The sequence below is a fragment of the Cebus imitator genome, unplaced genomic scaffold (genome assembly GCF_001604975.1).
Source record: "Cebus imitator isolate Cc_AM_T3 unplaced genomic scaffold, Cebus_imitator-1.0 Scaffold37, whole genome shotgun sequence".
Taxonomy (NCBI): Eukaryota; Metazoa; Chordata; class Mammalia; order Primates; family Cebidae; genus Cebus; species Cebus imitator.
The window spans coordinates 5,415,982-5,433,147 of record NW_016107352.1 but is presented as its reverse complement, the minus strand read 5'-3'; the positions used below and the strand labels follow the sequence as shown (position 1 = coordinate 5,433,147).

Here is a 17,166-nt window from a genome sequence, read left to right as displayed (position 1 = left end):
GGGAGGGAGCCATTACAAACTCTGTCTGGCCACCTTAATTGCCTGAACTCTTTCCTCCCATATCATTCATACAGCTTTGTTATCATATATTATAATTACTAACTATTAAAGTAAGCATTTATTTATCACTAAGTGATGTTAAGTCATTTAGTTTTTCTAGGCTTCAATCTTCTCTTGAGTAAAATGAAGCTGACTGATTGATTTCTAATGTTTAATAGAAACACTGATTTATATACAGAATAAAAGAATACAAATGGTCATTTTCACAATACTTTTGTTTATAAAAAAAATCATTAACACTGGCCCTTACTAAGTGTTGTGAAGATGGGACTCATCTAGAAATGCTCATGTCATCTCTCTCAAATCCCTCCAGTCCTGTTAAGCCAGGGCTAGATCTTACCATTTTCAATGTTATTCCTTAAAACTTACATGTAAGAGGAAATTGGATGTTTTTCCCTGCACTGTACAAACTATATACTTAAACTTTTTGGCTCCTAAAGAATCAATAACTTGCATTCAGGTATAAATAATGCAAAGAAACCCATTTTTCTGGCTCTGAAAATAATCAAAATTTTTATTTTAATTCACATTTATTTAAATATAATATTTTTATAGACACATGAAGGTACTTACAAACATTTATAACACGGTAGACATAAATATAGATGAAATGTTTAGGTATTTTAGACAAAATTTCATACATACATTAGACAAACTGGCTCGCATTTAGTTTCAAGGGTACATTAACATAGATATTTGAAAAGGATGCGCTTTTACAAAACTACTAAAAAATGTTCACATTTGCATCAGTAATAAGTTATATTTCCTAGACTGATGTTTTATAAAAACTATGTAAAGATCTAATTTAATCATTAACCACATATAATAATATTATTTGTAAATGAAGCATATTTTTGTCAATAGAAATGTTCCTATAACTTTTAAATAACATAGCATTTTTATTAAGACCATGCCACATCTATTAAACAAACATGCATAATATTTTAAAACCTGAATAATTCATGTACCTTTATGTACAGTGTTTAGTTTCACTATGGCACTCTATCTTTATGAAAAAAATATACTTAAAACTTGGCACAGACTTAATAAATCATATTGCTGATAATCAAAATAAATGTGATTTCAATTTCCCATGGCATAGAAAATTCTCTATCACAATTTACCTCTTCCCTTTACAGTTTACTGACCAATGGCAGTTCTGTTTTCATTAAAGTAAACAATGGATATTCAAGAACTAAGTCATATCTATGTGTTCTGCCTATACTCTAATTGGAAATGAGTTGATTTCATTTTCTTCAGCAGTAAAACATTTCCATCTGTATTGTGGCCAACAAATTTCTAAATCAGGGTGTTATCAGCAATAATATGTATCATCACGAGATGTTTTTCTTTAGGAGGCAGAGAGGTTGAAAGGAAATGTGGATCTCTTCATAAACTGGGAACATATGTGGTAAGGAGAGCAAATGCCAACTGAGGCAGAAGCAGGGAAAGTTCCTTGGAAAGCTGGTCAGAGAGCACACTGAAGTAGCAAAAAGAGAACAAAGGTGGGAACACAAAAATTATTCACGATGGAAAGGTCTGCCATGGGTTTAAGAAAACGGAAATGGGTCACTCTAGAAACAGGACGCAGAGCAGTTCTAGCACTCTCGTATCAGCAAGCTACCACTGCTGTTTAGGACAAGTTTTAAATTTCCACATCAATGCGTCTAAAGTGAGACTTGAAGAAATTAAGCTAACTGGCACCTTTTTTCTCAATTCATTCATAAACACTGTGGAAGAGAAAAATTCAGGAATAACACTAATTCAACTTCCTACAAACCAGAAAGGAGACTTCACACCCACCTCAAGCTCAGACTTCAGAGCCATGGTAACTAAAAAATGCCACAATTCTTTTTCACAGTTCTTCTAAGATAAATTTGAGGTGTTATATTTTGAGAGACCATCTGAAGGAATCGACTCCTTTCATAAAAGCTTCATAGCCTAATTTTTATATTTATTACGTGGGAGAAAGGAAGTAGAACTTAAGTTCAGTTTTTATAAAATGTTCTTTTTTCTAAAAGATAGAGTAATGAACATAATGCTATTCTCTTTACTTCAGATCCTTGCTTTGCTGAGGGCCTTAAACAGTGAAATGGCAAAGAACATCAAACAGGTTAAACAAAATAGGCAAACTTATATTTTAAAGCTATTAAGGTGCAAACAGACATAAAGATTATGAATCACAGAGCACTGAATTTTCAAGAGTGAAATCATACCAAAACCGGGATAAGTTTTCGCTGACATCATAGGAGAGTAAGTGGTCGGGAAGGTCAGTGATGGTGCCCTGCACTGCCAGCACATGCGGGGCCAAGGTGAAGGGTACATCGCTCAGCAGCTCGGCCATTAATGAGCTGTTCTCCAGAGTCTGGCCTGCCTTATTTTCCGTCTCAGGGTCTGATACAGTCACACTGGATGCATTTTCTTTGTTGGTCTAAAAATACATATATTTAAAACATTTAGACCTTATGAACTTTGAGGTTTAGTCATGGTAAATGTGGCATTAATACATCAAAATGATTGAGAAATGTGGACTATATAAATATTCCCAGATTTGAATGCAGCTATTTACTTTCCTTTAGAATGACATTCATCCAAATCTCATTAGGCTTTAAAATGCTCCTGAACTTTAACTCAGACTGATCACCCACAGACCCCTTAAATACAAACTGGCCTTCTTGTTATTTCCCTAACTCAGATAATGTCTGCAAAGTCTGTCTCCACTTTTCCAAATTTTATGTGCGTTTTCAGGCTCTGCGAAATTCTCAGCTGCCCCATAAAAGCTTGTATCACTGGAGTCCAAAGTGATCTTGCCCATTTCAGAATGCTTATGGGGCAAATTGCCTAGCATGTTATTTGGTATTGCCTTTATGTGTCCCTTCTTGTTGCTGTTCCACATGCATATATATCTCATCTCCAACTAGACTCTAGGGTCCCTGAAGGCAAGCAATCTATCGGGCATATCTTTGTATTTTCAATCTTGTATACTTTACTGTTTAACACTAATATATATGTACTCATAATTTATCTCTAATGTATATCATGAGTATTGATTGATGGCCTGACTTTCATTGGAACTAACCTGTTATGTCACAAAATTTATCCAATTTTTTTTAAGAAAGGATATATCTTGTTCAGTTTCTTTATAATTAATTATCTCTTGCAAATTACCTAAATATCAATCAAGAGAAGAATGGATAAAAAATTGAAATCTATTTACAGCAATGAAGATGAATGGCCTGCCACTATGAGCACCTGAAACTCAACTCAAACCAGCCTGGACAAAAAACGACCCCACCCTGCCCCTCAATCTCAGGCAGAATAAAATTACCAAGTCTTTACAGAGGCCTACTAGCTTCTTCATGATCTGGCTCCAGGTGTGCCTCTGACCTCATCTCCAGCTAGTGTGCCCTGGCCTATTCCCCTTCAGTCACACTGTCTCCTTGCTAGTACAAGTGCTTGCTTGTGCACACCCAGCCTGCTTCTGCCTCAGGGCCTCTTTCCATTCCTTCTGCCCAGGACGCTCTTCTCCCAGACATACACAGGGCTACTTCCCTTACCTCCCACCAAATGCTAGCCCAGATGCCATCTCAATGAGGCCTTTTCTCACATGAAACTTATTTTTATGTTTTTTTGTTTGTTATTTTTTGAGATAGGAGTCTCACTCTGTCGCCCAGGCTGGGGTGCAGTGGTGTGATCCCAGCTTACTGCACCCTCTGCCTACCAGGCTCAAGTGACCCTCCCTGCCTCAGCCTCCCAAGTAGCTGGCACTATTAGGAGCATGTCACCATGCTTCTAATTTTTGTATTTTTTTGTACAGACAGGATTTCACTATGTTGCCCAGGCTCGTCCTGAACTCCTGGGCTCAAGCAATCTGCCTGCCTCAGCCTCCCAAAATGCTGGTATTACAGGTATGAACCACTGGGACCAGTAAAGGAGCTTTCGTAGCTCATGGTCACTGCTGTATCCCACATGCCTAGATCAATGCAGTAAACCTAACTCAAACCAGTCTAAAGATTTACTGGGCTTTTTTTTTTTTTTTTGTAGGTTATTAATTACTGCCTCAATTTCAGAACTTGTTACTGGTCTATTCAGAGATTTGACTTCTTCCTGGTTTAGTCTGGGGAGGGTGTATGTGTCCAAGAATTTATCCATTTCTTCTAGATTTTAGTTTATTTGCAGAGAGGTGTTCATAGTATTCTCTGATGGTAGTTTGTATTTCTGTGGGATCAGTAGTGATATCCATTTTTTATTGTGCCTATTGATTCTTCTCTCTTTGCTTCTTCATTAGTCTGGCTAGCAGTCTATTTTGTTAATCTTTTCAAAAAACCAGCTCCTGGGTTCAATGATTTTTTTTGAAAGGTTTTTTGTGTCTCCGTCTCCTTCAGTTCTGCTCTGATCTTAGTTATTTCTTGTCTTCTGCTAGCTTTTGAATTTGTTTGCTCTTGCTTCTCTAGTTCTTTTCATTGTGATGTTAGGGTGTTGATTCTAGATCTTTCCTGCTTTCTCCTGTGGGTATTTAGTGCTATAAATTTTCCAGTATCCCAGAGATTCTGGGTCATTGTGTGTCTTTGGTTATAAATGCTGACAAATTCTTTGACTCATAAGTCTAAAGGAGAAGAATGATTTTCTGTATGAGAAATAATTTTGTAAAACTTTTTATTAAAGTATAAAATACACACAGAAAAGATTACCTCATAAGTGTATAACTTGCTAAATTTTCACAAACTGAACACACATGAGCAACCAGCACGCAGATCAAGAAAAAGACCAGCCCCCAGAAGCGCTCCTGGTGTTCTCTTGCAGTCACAATCAACCCCCATCCCCTCAATCACAATCCTCATTTCTAACAGCACAGAATTGGTTTTACTTGGTTTTGTGTATATATATGTATGTATATGTTTATTTATTTATTTTATTTCATTTATTTTTCCTTTCTGAAACAAAGTTTTGCTCTTGTCGCCCAGGCTGGAGTGCGATGGTGCAATCTCAGCTCATTGCAACCTCCACCTCCTAGGTTCAAGTGATTCTCTTGAACCTGGGAAGCAGAGGTTGCAGTCAGCCAAGATTGTGCCACTGCACTCCAGCCTGGGTGACAGAGGGAGACACCATTTCAAAAAACAAAAAAACAAAAAACAAAAAAAAAGAAAAGAAAAGAAACATATTTCATAAGGCTATAGCTGCCATAGATAGTGATTCCTCTGATGGATCTGGGCAAAGTAAATTGAAAACCTTCTAGAAAGGGGTCATCATTCTAGATGCCATTAAGAAAATCTGTTATTCATTGGAAGAGGTCAAACTATCATTAACAGGAGTTTGAAAGAACTTGATTCCAACCTTCATGTATAATTTTGGGAGTACAAGACTTTACTGGATGAATTAACTACAGATTTGATGAAAATAGCAAGAGAACTAGAATTAGAAGTAGAACATGAAGATATGACTGAATTGCAGCAATCTCATGATCAAACATGAATGGATGAGGAGTTGCTTCTCATGGATGTGCAAAGTAAGTGATTTCTTGAGATGGAACCTACTCTGGGTAAAGAGGCTGTGATGATTGTTGAAATGACAACAACGGATTTAGAGTAGTACATAAGCTTAGTAAAGCAGCAGCAAAGGTGAGAGGACTGACTCCAATTTTGAAGTAAGTCTTACTATGGGTAGAATGCTATTAAACAGTACAGGATGCTACAGCGAAATCTTTTGAGAAAGAGTCAATTGATGTGGCCAACTTCATTATTGTTTTATTTTAAGAAATTGACACAGCTGCCTTGGCCTTAAGCATACCACCCTCATCATCAGCGGCCATCAACATTGAGGCAAGATCCTCCACCAGCAAAAAGATTCCAAGCTGCTGGCGGCTCAGATGATTGTTAGCACTTTTTTTAAGCAATAAAGTACCATTAATTAAAGCATGTACATTTGTTTAGATATACTGCTATTGCACACTTAATAGATGAAAATATAGTGTAAGCATAACTTTTATATGTAGTGGGAAACAAAAAAATTTACGTGACTTGCTTTAATGCAATATTCACTTTATTGCAGTGGTGTAGAACTGAACCCGAAATATCTCTGAAGTATGTCTGTATATTACCTGTAGCATTTTGCTTTCTAAACACACAACTTCTTATTTTGTTTTTTGTTTTGTTTGGCTGAGTAGAGCAGGCTTTATTGATGGCACATGAAGGCCCCTTCCTCTTCAGGGGGTATGTGTGGAACTAAGGAGGGGAGATTCTTGACGTGGTGGCAGGCTGAGTGTGGCAAGGACTCCCCAGCAGCTGAGGGTCTCTCTCTTCCTCAGCTTCTAAGGCTTAACTCTCTAGCAGCAATATTTATTGCCTTGTTCATAATCCTCTTTTTTTGACAAATCATTGTTATTTCTGAGAATGTGATTCCTTGAGGACAAGAATGTATCAAACTTTATCTAGTACAATAAAAAAATTGAGACGTATTTTCTTGTTCAAGTTATCCTGATAAAACTACCATCTGACCTGAAGGGGGTTGTTTACCCATCTCAGACTCAGTCCACTGTTCTGCAAAATGAGTGAAGAGGGACAAAAGGTGAAGATGATGAAGACAACTAGGATGGCAATGATGACAAGACAACAACTAGCACATATGGAACACTTTGTGTCAGGTTGTATCTAAGCTGTTTAAACGTATTCGCTCATTTAAGTCTCACAACAGCCTTATAGGGTGTGTGCTCCTATTAGTCCCTTATTAAAGACAAGAGAACACTGAGGCACAGAGAGGTTAAGAAAGTTGTCCCAGGTTGTATAGTTTGTCAGTAGTGAAACTGATCGTGAAACCCAATGACCATTAAAGCTCTACATTCCAAGATCCTGCACATTCAGACATGCTTTGGATAGAATAACTGGCTGAATGAACAGTGCTTCAAAAATTTTAAGGTACAGTATAAGAAAATATTACAGTTACTAAAGTACCAATATCTTGGCTTAATTTAAGAGGAAAAATATGCTAATATTTTGTACCTTAAAGAAGAAAGGACTGAGAAAATCCTTTCTTCTCAGGTGACAGATCATACAGACAGGCTGCAGAAGGATGGAAAAGCAACTCTAATTTAAGATATATTTATCCCTGGAAATGAATCTACCAGGAGTCTGGAGACGATCATGGGAAAAACACCATGGACAGTGAAACAAGATTGTCTGTGAGTTGGTAATTATTGAAACAGACAGGAAGGGACGTGGGAATGCACTATAGTATTCTTTCCACCTTTGCATAAGCTTGAAAATTTTTCATAATTAAGTTTTTAAAAATTAGTTTAAAAACACGAAGGGCAAAGCGTTCCACCAAATGCCTCCCAGAATGATGTGAATTTCAGCTGTGGTGTACGTATTATTCCAGCATCTAACACTTAACCGTTGGCTATAACGCAACGTTACAGTCTCCAAGGAGGCTGCCTGCCCTCTTGGCAGCAGGGTGAGTGCCATGATGCAGCTGCTGTTGGCATGCTGCGAGCTGGAAGGGGAGAAATATAAGCCAAACAAGAGTAAGTCACAAAGAAAATGTGAGTCAAAATTCAAGGACTCCACAGCCGCTAAACCTGCTCACTAAGTCTGGCAGCCAGTGGAAGCAGTGGTGGGGGCTGGGGGTTTAAACAGGTGCATGAGTTCCCCTGCAAAAAGCAGCTCTCTCTTAGACACAAAGTCTTGTGATTTCTTTCATTTGCATAATAAAATGGGTCTTTAATGGGAAGAATTAGTATGTTAACCACAATAGAGCAAAAAGAAAAGACTCAATTAATCTTTTGGTTAATAGCCAAATTTTAGAAAATTACTTCAAATACTAAGTTCATAAAGCATATTTGTTATTTCTGTGATTAATCCGGTTCACAGAAATGCTATGATAATGTTTCAGAATATAGTTTCTTCATAAATCTAGCTTTAGTACTTCTTTTTCAAATCAGTATTTGACCTTACCTAGTTTAAATGAGTATACCATGTTAGATTTTTTTAATCTTACAAAGAAAATTAATTTTCTTATTTATGTCATTATAACAAATAAATTTTACTGTTATTAGCTGTTTTCATGTTTGTATAAAAATTATTTCTTGTTCATCAGTTAACCTGTTAAAAAAAATTGACTGGCCAAATTTATTTTCATTCCTTACATTCTATTATCTTTATTTCAAATAATTCAAAGACGTTTACAAGTACTCTTCCTCCCTTTCTTGCAGAGGGGTATAAAAATTCATGAGGTTCAATCTTAAAAATCGTCTCAGAGCTTAGGAAAAACACACTCCAAGAATACAAGGCATATAACGCTTTTCAGTAAGGGTTGGAAAATGAAGTCACTTCCCCAGAGCAACAGAAGGTTCGTGGCATTCTTGTGAACCTCACTCTTGGGTGTTTTGAAAGCAAGGAAATTCAGGTTTAAGAACAGACAACTACATTTTTCCTGGCACAAAATTCCAGTAATCACCATGAAATCTATTAGGAGGCGCCAACTTTGCAGACATACTAACAATTGGAGACCTCATCTACTTAGTTATATCCAACTAAATTATGAATATTTTATTAATGTGAAAGTCATCTATATTTGGCTTCTTTTAAAACCTCCTGCTTTTTTTTCTGCAACCTATGCCTCAGATAAATAGCGTTAAAATAGTATGCTATAAAAGCAAAATATTGATGCATTAAAATTTAGAAACCAGCCTTAACTAAAACAGCAACAGAACCTATTAAAAGAACATGAAACCAGGTATAAAACACCCTTCTAACATATTCAATTTACCTGCAAAGAAGGTAGCTATATCAAGCATATTTCTAGAAAACAAATTATAGAAAGAAGAGGTAATATCAAGCTCTGGCTATCTATGCCTTTAAATTCTAATGTCTATAAATAAAAGACAAGCTTCTTTGAACAATAGCCTGAACAAGCAACATTGTCACTTTATCTCCCCAGATAACTATCCATTCTATTCTGGCTTCAGCTGGTATCTGCTTGCATTACATCAGCTTCTTGACTGTGGGGTGACTTGGAGAGGCAAATCTGAGTTAGATGCATTAGGGGACAGAGGTTAGCAGAAGGTGATACAAGCTATGGCACAGTAAAGGCAGCGCTCAAGCTTTCTATTTTTTAATAAGAAGCTAGTCACTAATAAATGTCTGTCTAGCTATTAAAAGCCAGAGTTGGTGTCTTGCATCTATGTAATTCCAAAGCAACAGTCTCCTTTCATTTGGGAGAAATCATATTGTAACAGCAAAGACTGTTTCCTATTTTTCACCAAGTTCCCAGTACCCAGAACAGCACCTATGCATACAAAGTGCTCACTAAATGCTTTTGAATGGCACTGGATCTGGTCCCCTTCCTTCTCAGATACTCTAGGCACTCAGACTTATTTTAAAATCGAGGGGTTAGGTCAAAGAAGGAAACAAAAACCCAGGACACGTTGTCACTGATACAGAAATTACGTGGGAGAAGATGAATTCAAAGAAGATTTCTATCTCTACGTGGCCTGAGTATTATCTTCCCCTAGAAGTGAGGGCTCCAGTTCAAGAATGCTGTATTTCAGTAGCAATCTTAAGAGGCTAGGTTAGAAAGCAGACATTTTCTCTGTTCCCTTTCCTAGTCTCTGACATCAGTTCGGTTTACCTTCTGGCTCATGATTTTTTTTTTTTTTCAGTATTTGTTCCATTTTCTCTTCTTCCTCTTTCCTTCAATATTTCCACCTGCTTGTGCTCCCTGCTTCTCCAACCTTTTTTTTAAAAAAGAAAAAAAATGTTGTCCCGACTTCCTCTTTTCAGAACTCCAGCTGAACGTATATACAAGTGCAGAAGGGGAAGTAAGCAGGCTGTTACTTGCTTCTGTAATCTGTTCCATGTATTCTTGGAAAAGTGGTTTGTCTGAAGCTGGAAAAATCCTCTATACTAGCCAACTAGAGTGGGGGCGCGGTGGAAAAAGGAAAGAGAAGCAGTTCAGGAAAGGAACCAGGCAAGAAATAGTGCATTCAATGCAGGATCCTATTTAATACTGGTTTTGAAACAAAAAAGGCCGGTTTTTTAAAAAAACTGTTTTAAAGTTGGTTTACAGAAATTCATGAACTCTAGCCGTAAGCTGTCCTGGGAGCTCATTTTCCCAGTAGGCATCCCCAGCTCATGATTCACAGCACACATTTCACCTTTCTCTTCTCTCTCATAGCCCTACATCACTACTTTCACTGGTGGCAGGCAGGCCAGCCTCCTATTTCACAGAGAAAACAGGAACCACCAAGTGAGGATCTCCTCTATCTGCCCCACCCAAAAAAATGTATCTGCATTTGTACCCAACCCTTTACCCAGAACCTCCAGGGCTGCAGTTCCACCCAGTGCAAACTCTTCAAAAACATGGCTTCATCAATTAGGTGGTGTCTCCTAATTGCTAATCTTTCCTAGAAGAAGTTAACCATTTTTAAAAGTTCTATTCAACTCTCTATTGCCTACTGGAATATCACCTACCTAACTCCCACACTATCTTTCCATGTTTTCTTCAAAGCCAGGCTGAGACCATTGTTGGCACACACTGTCTGCCGTTCATCCCTCACCCACTGGAACCTGCCTTCTGCCTGTGCCCCTCTACTGAGTCTGCTTTCACAAAGGTTACTAATGATCACTCTCTTGCTAAGTTCAGAAAACGTTTGGAAGTGCTAATCTGAAAAGACCACTTTGTAGCACTTACCAGTAGGGACTCCGTCTCTGAATTTTTATTTCTTGGCTTTGGTATACTTCTTAGGTTTGTTTTCTACATGTCTAGCTGGTTATTCTTTTTGTCTGTTTCTCAAGTGATGGTGTTCTTCAGGGTTTCATTTCTGTTCCTTTTACTCTTCCTAATCTCAACACACTTCTTTGGATGAGCTTATCTGATGTGGGTATGCTCATGAAGCCTACTGCTCCACTATTCCACTCCCTCAAAAGTAATATGTATCTTGACTCATGCATATGTGTGTATGCAGGCACATGCACACACATGCACATATACCAATCCCAAACCTGGATTTCTCTCTCGAGTTCCTGATCCCTATGTTCAGCTTCTATTACATGTTTCCTTTTGGATATGCCACAGGACATCTTACACTCAACATGTTTTAAATCTGGCTCTTATTCCCTTCCTTACCTTAAACTTACCTCAGCCTTACCTCAAACTTAATGCTCTTTCAATCTTCCAATATTTTCTGTATCAGTGAAGAACACCTACATAGTTGCCCAACACAGAAACTCGCGTTATCTTTGATGTTTCCCTCCCTCTCACTTCCTCCATGCAGTAAATCCCTGAGTCCTACTAACTTTTCTGTTTTTAATATCTCCCCCAATTCATCCATTTCTCTTCAGGTTCATGTCATTCTCTTTATTTAGGATACTAAGGTCTTCTGCCTCGAATGGTGTAACAGTTTCCCACGTACAGCCTTACTACCCTACACTACACTCTCCCTTCCACTTGGAGCATATAAAACAAATTCTCTTCTTTGCTTAAAATTCCTCATTGCCTTTGAGAAAAGACCAAATTCCTTATCATGGCACATAAACATGACCTGGCCTTGTTCACCCCTCCAGTTTCTTGTACTGTTATTCCTAAATTCTTTACTGCATCTGTACCAAGCTATCTGCCGTCATCCAAACATTCTCATGGTGCCTACTGCTTTCCACTCCCCTAAAAGTAGGTATATATGTAGATTCACACATGTGTGTACACACGCTCTCTCTTTAGTTCTGAGCCTTGGCTCATTTAATTACTTTAACCTAAGTAAGATATCCTCTCTCCTACTCCCTTCGTCTTGCCTATTTCAATTTACCCAGATGCACACAAGCCTCTTTTAGAAAGGCTTCCCCACCTCCTTCCCAAACCTGGGCCAAGTAACCACCCTTGTGTTTCCAAAACAGTTTGTGCATACCTCTCTCATAGCACACATCACACTCAGCTAGAATTCCCTGTCACCCCCACAAACCTGTGAGCTGTTCAAAGCCAGGGGCTATAGCTTTCATTTCCATTTCCTTCCCAGCCAGCACAATGTGGGGTTCATAATAGGTGATCAATACATGTTTACTGAATGACTGAATAAATTTCTTTATAAATTGTATATTCGAATTTTTTTCTGAATAAGCTAGGAGTTAGGATGTTGGGCCTCAATTCCTGCATTTGTTTCTTTGTTTTTATTTTATCAACCCCATTTTGTTCGTTATCACCAACATGATAAACTATGGATGGTATTAAATGCAGAGATAAACTGTTTTGCAACTCCAGCTGCATCTATTTCCTCAAGCGTGAGATAGCCTGTTCCCTGACTTGCCAAATGAACAGCTTTACAAATATGACTCCTAAAGGAAGTTCAACGGGATCCTGCTACAATGTCAATGAAACCGTTGAGGAAAGATCTTTTCCTACAGACCTATCTTCTCACTGAGCTAGCCTCATCTACTCCAAAGTCCCCTTAACCACCCTGCCTTACACAGCTCTTCTCTCCCAGGAACAACTGTTTCTCTCCAGCTACACGGGATAGTCCGGAGGCGCTGCAGTATAGCCTATGCTTGGGGACAGCGGACAGGGACAGCAACAGGGTGGCAGGACCTAGGTAGGCACTGAAAAGGGAGGAGAGCTTCAGAGATGAGAGCTGCACAGCAGGGTAGGAAAGGGGATGGACTGGTGAATTCCATTTATTTAATTGCTGTTCACCTCTGTTTGAGGGAAAAGCCTCATAGCTACTTATCTGGTTTCCATAAACAGGGACTTTTTTCTATAAGGAACTCTGGCCTTCTGCTCTACCACTTATTCCTCCCGAGGGAGGTAGGCTGCATTACCTAGTTGGTGGGTCTATATTGTTTTTAGTCACAACACTTATGACACTAAATGCAAGGTCTTTTTCCTCATATCAACCAATTCTCCAACTCTCTGAATACCAACAGAGTGTTCTACAATTCAGTTCTATTCCAATGCTAACTCCCTGGAGGTGGCTCAAACTCCACAGGTTCAGGGCTCAGTCTCACAAGACTGCTCTCAATTCAGATGCCAATCACAAGTTCAGGACACGAGTACTTTTGACTGACTAGCTATAAAGTCGGGGATTCCCACAACCCCACCTCTGGGTTGATAATTTGCTAGAGCAGCTCACGAAACCCAGAAAAACAATTTTCTTCACATTCCTGATTTGTTGCAAAGGATACCCTCATGAACAGTCAAACAGAAGAAATGCATAGGGCAAGATGAGGGGAAGGAGTACGGGGCTCCCACACCCTTTCCAGGGACCTTGCCCTTCTGGCACCTCAATGTGTTCACCAATCCAGAAACTCTCAGAACCCACTACTTAGGGTCTTTTATGAAAGTTTTATTACATAGGCATAAAATCATTGGCCACTGGGGTAATTAACTCAATTTCTAGCTCATCTTCTTCCCAGAGGTTAAAGAGTTGGTCTGGCAGTTCCAATCATCTAATCACATGGTTGGTTCCTCTGGCAAATGGTCCTTCATTCTGATGCTATCTAGAAACCACCAAGAGCCACCTCATTAGTACAGTACATCCTCAGATAATGTCATTTTGTTCAATGTACAACATGGATAAGAAAAAAGACTCAATCCCTGAAGGGGCCACTGAGTGTGTGGAGTTTTCACGTTCTCCTCATGCCTAGGTGGGTTTTCTTCAGGTACTCTGATTTCCTCACACATCCTAAAGATGGGCATGTTAGGAGAACTGGCATGTCTGTGTTGTCCCAGTCTGCTTGAGAGCAGGTGTGTGTGAGTGTGCCCTGTGATGGGATGGTGCCCTGTCCAGCTCTGGGTACGCCCTCACACCCTGAGCTGCTGAGATATTCTCTGGCAACTCTGAACTCAAATAACTGGGTGAGTAATGTTCTTAGTTGTTTTTATTAATATTTCTTAAATGTATAGCTCACGTTTATTTCAATGGTTACTTTTAGAAGTGTTTTGATATTTATTTAGAAGTTTGGTGATTTTTCTGTGACCAGAAATATGCCATAGCAAATTCGCTCTTATTTCTATCAATTAACCTATAGTAAAACTGGTTTTGTTACCTGCCATTTTGCTTAAAATTGTAGCTTCCAAGAACCTATCAAGGAATGTCAATGGAGAATGGTTGAAAGGAAGTTGTTATAGATAACAAAAGATGTTCCTCTCACCCCTATCACTCAGGAAATTCAAAAGGTTCTGGAAGCTCAGTGTCAGAAACCGGAGACCAAGACCAAATACATATTTCTTATTATCACAAGGGATGACAGACATAAGTCTATATTTCTAGGTGGGGTAAGCTAAACCCAATATCCTCAGGCCCAGAGAGAGTCTCTTTCTCCTTATCTCTCTACTTGGACTGGGGAAAAAAAGTGGCCAAAGGGAGAATCTGTTGTGGTTCCTCAACTTTCCCTGCAGATGCAGACATGGCACAGTGGGAGTGTAGAAGTCCATCTTAGCTATTACACTATCCACCCACAGCTTAATGTGTCAAAAGAGGGCTATCTGGTTTCTCTGTCTGGTGGCTCTTTGGTCTTATTTCTCCATTGGCTCAGGATATAAGAAGGAAGAGTGCTCTTTATTAGGACGTAAGACCCCTACCAACTTCTACTGCCCAAAGCAACTTCATCTACATCAAAAAACGGCATATTAACCACACCAAAACAAAACAAAACACAAAACAAAAACTGAAGTAAAGCAGATGCTAAATGATCTGGAAATTTAAAATATAACAAATTAAGGGTTTTAAAAACTTAAATGTCCTATAGTACTATACAAAACAACATATTGGTGCAATTTTATCAAAGTTTCATGATAATTCAGTTAGATCTAGGAGATCAGAAAAGTTCTCATCAGAACCTTGGGAAAAAAATAACATTTGTACAGTGCTTTATATAGTTTTCAAAGTAGTTTCATGTTATTTAATTTGAACCTCACAACCCACTAAATTTGATAGCGAAGCTATTATTTCATTCTCATCTTCTGAGGCTCAGAGGTTAGTGACTATCACATCACCACTAACTGGCAGGGACTTACACTTTGGGTCTTCTGACTTAAAATTCAATGATCCCTGTCCCATACTCCAAGTCAATGGCTGTCACAGATAGACTATAAAACAAGTATGTATCCCCTGTGTCCAGATCATATAACAATGTTGATGCAACCTACATAAACAATCTCTAACCTTATAATCCAACTTGGCCAGGCTGATTTTTTTTTACATTAAATCAGCCGTATTTCAATTTTATGTACTATAGTATAATTTCATACAAAAATGTTTTACTGAAGTTTCCCTAGACATTCTGATAATTTTCTTTACAAGTCTAAGCAAACTGAATTGGTTAAAGCCTTCCAGTAAAGACTACCATCAAGGGAAATAATTTTAAAGGTTACTTGTCTGGAGTTTTTTTGTTTTTGTTTTTAGGACTCAAGTTTAGCAATTTCTTTATGGACAAGTGTCATCTGGATTGGAGAGTGAAGGTCCAAAACTATATAGACTGTGCCACTATAGAAACCAAATTTAAATTAACAGTTCAACTAAGCATCTTATTAGTAGGTTAAATCTACCAAGCTGGCTACAACCTGTAATAGCTTAGAAAACTATAGCATCTAAGCACAACCAAGGTTGCAAAGCAGTTTAGGCTTCTGTGCACGAATTCTTCAAGCTTATTATGTATACCACAGGTCTGAAGAACGTGATATCCCTTCATAGTCACACTGTATTCTGTTAATACTTAACTTCCCATTTATATAGCCTTATTTGTTTTAAGTATCTATTCAACTTCTTTAAAATGTAATCATATTTTTTCCAGATAATTTAAAAGGAAAACAATGAGAAATGATCTTGCCCATCTCCTAGCGTGCCGAATATTAATTTCACTGAAATGAATAATACTCATTTCAGTGAAACAATAAGGTACCTTAATCGTCTGCATATACAATAAGAAAGAAAATGAAATACTTTCCGTTTTTAAAGCTGGTAAGAAAATACAAATATACTAATTTGCTTTTATATAATTAAAAAAATTGACATCACTTATATGATATTGACTGAATGCAAATAAATGAAATAAGATACAGTCAGAAATGCAAAAAGAAGGTAAATCCAAAAATGTTAAGTAACAGCTACATGTTGGGTTTTTTGGTGCGTGATTTGATAATGAACATTTGCTGTTCTCATAACCTAAGTATAATATATATTTTTAAGAACAAAAAATTAAATGTTATGACAAATAACAATGAATATAATTATTTCATGTTAAGGCTGTTGTGTGAGCACAAAAAAAACACCAATCTGTTCTGCTGCTCTTAATATAGACTAAAAAATTTATGATTTGTCAATGTTTCTACCATATTATACAAAAACATAAATGTATAATTCTTAGTATGTACTTAGAATTGCTCATGTTCACCCTATGTATAAATATCTCTCGAATCTCAAAAATCAAATAATTCCTCAAGAAATGGGAAAATATTCGAGAAGAAAAGCCTTATTTTCTGTGTAATTTGAATTTGACATATGGAGAAATCCACATACTTGGAAACACTATAGTTGATGAGTACACAACTGTGTGTTTTCATATACAGATGAAAGTAAAAGGAAATGTGTCATACCAAATCGAGTACAGAAATTGTGAGGGAATGCTAATTAAATTCCACTTGGCATATGAGTGATAATGTTACTCACACTTGCTGCACCTAACCCAGAACTCCACTAGAAAAACAATGTTTGGCAAACTGAAGAGGTGAGCAGAAAGCTGCGTCACTTGACCTTGGCTCTCACTTGCAAAGGTTATATTTCAAAATAGAAGATGGGGTTAGAAAAGTAAATACAGCTGTGTTTCTCCCCCCGGCCCACACCCAGTATGAGGATGAAGGGGCCATTCTGAATGGCAGAAGGCTGAGTCCCTTCTTGGTGAACACTCAGAGACCAAAGAGTGTGCTATTATTTCATTTCATAGGTAACTCAGGACAGTAGTTTTTTATTGTGGTAAAATATACAAAAATAAAATTTACCATCTTAACCCCTTTTAAGTGTATAATTCAATGGCATAATTCACAATGTTGTGCAACCATCAATACTACCCATCTCTAGAACTTTTACATCATCCTAAACAGAAACTCTATACCCATTAAACAACTCCCCAT

General features: G+C 37.8%; 1 protein-coding gene across 3 annotated transcripts in view; it reads right to left on the bottom strand.

The window, feature by feature from the left end:
- Nucleotides 1-544: 544 nt before the first annotated feature.
- UMAD1 (UBAP1-MVB12-associated (UMA) domain containing 1) overlaps nucleotides 545-17,166 on the bottom strand; it is a 240,548-nt gene continuing 223,926 nt past the window's right edge. For all 3 annotated transcript variants that reach the window (XM_017525083.1, XM_017525082.2, XM_037737301.1), the window contains exon 4: nucleotides 545-2,491. In XM_017525083.1, the coding sequence (XP_017380572.1) occupies nucleotides 2,234-2,491 (258 nt within the window). In that variant the 3' untranslated portion in view covers nucleotides 545-2,233. The remainder of the gene's footprint in view (nucleotides 2,492-17,166) is intronic.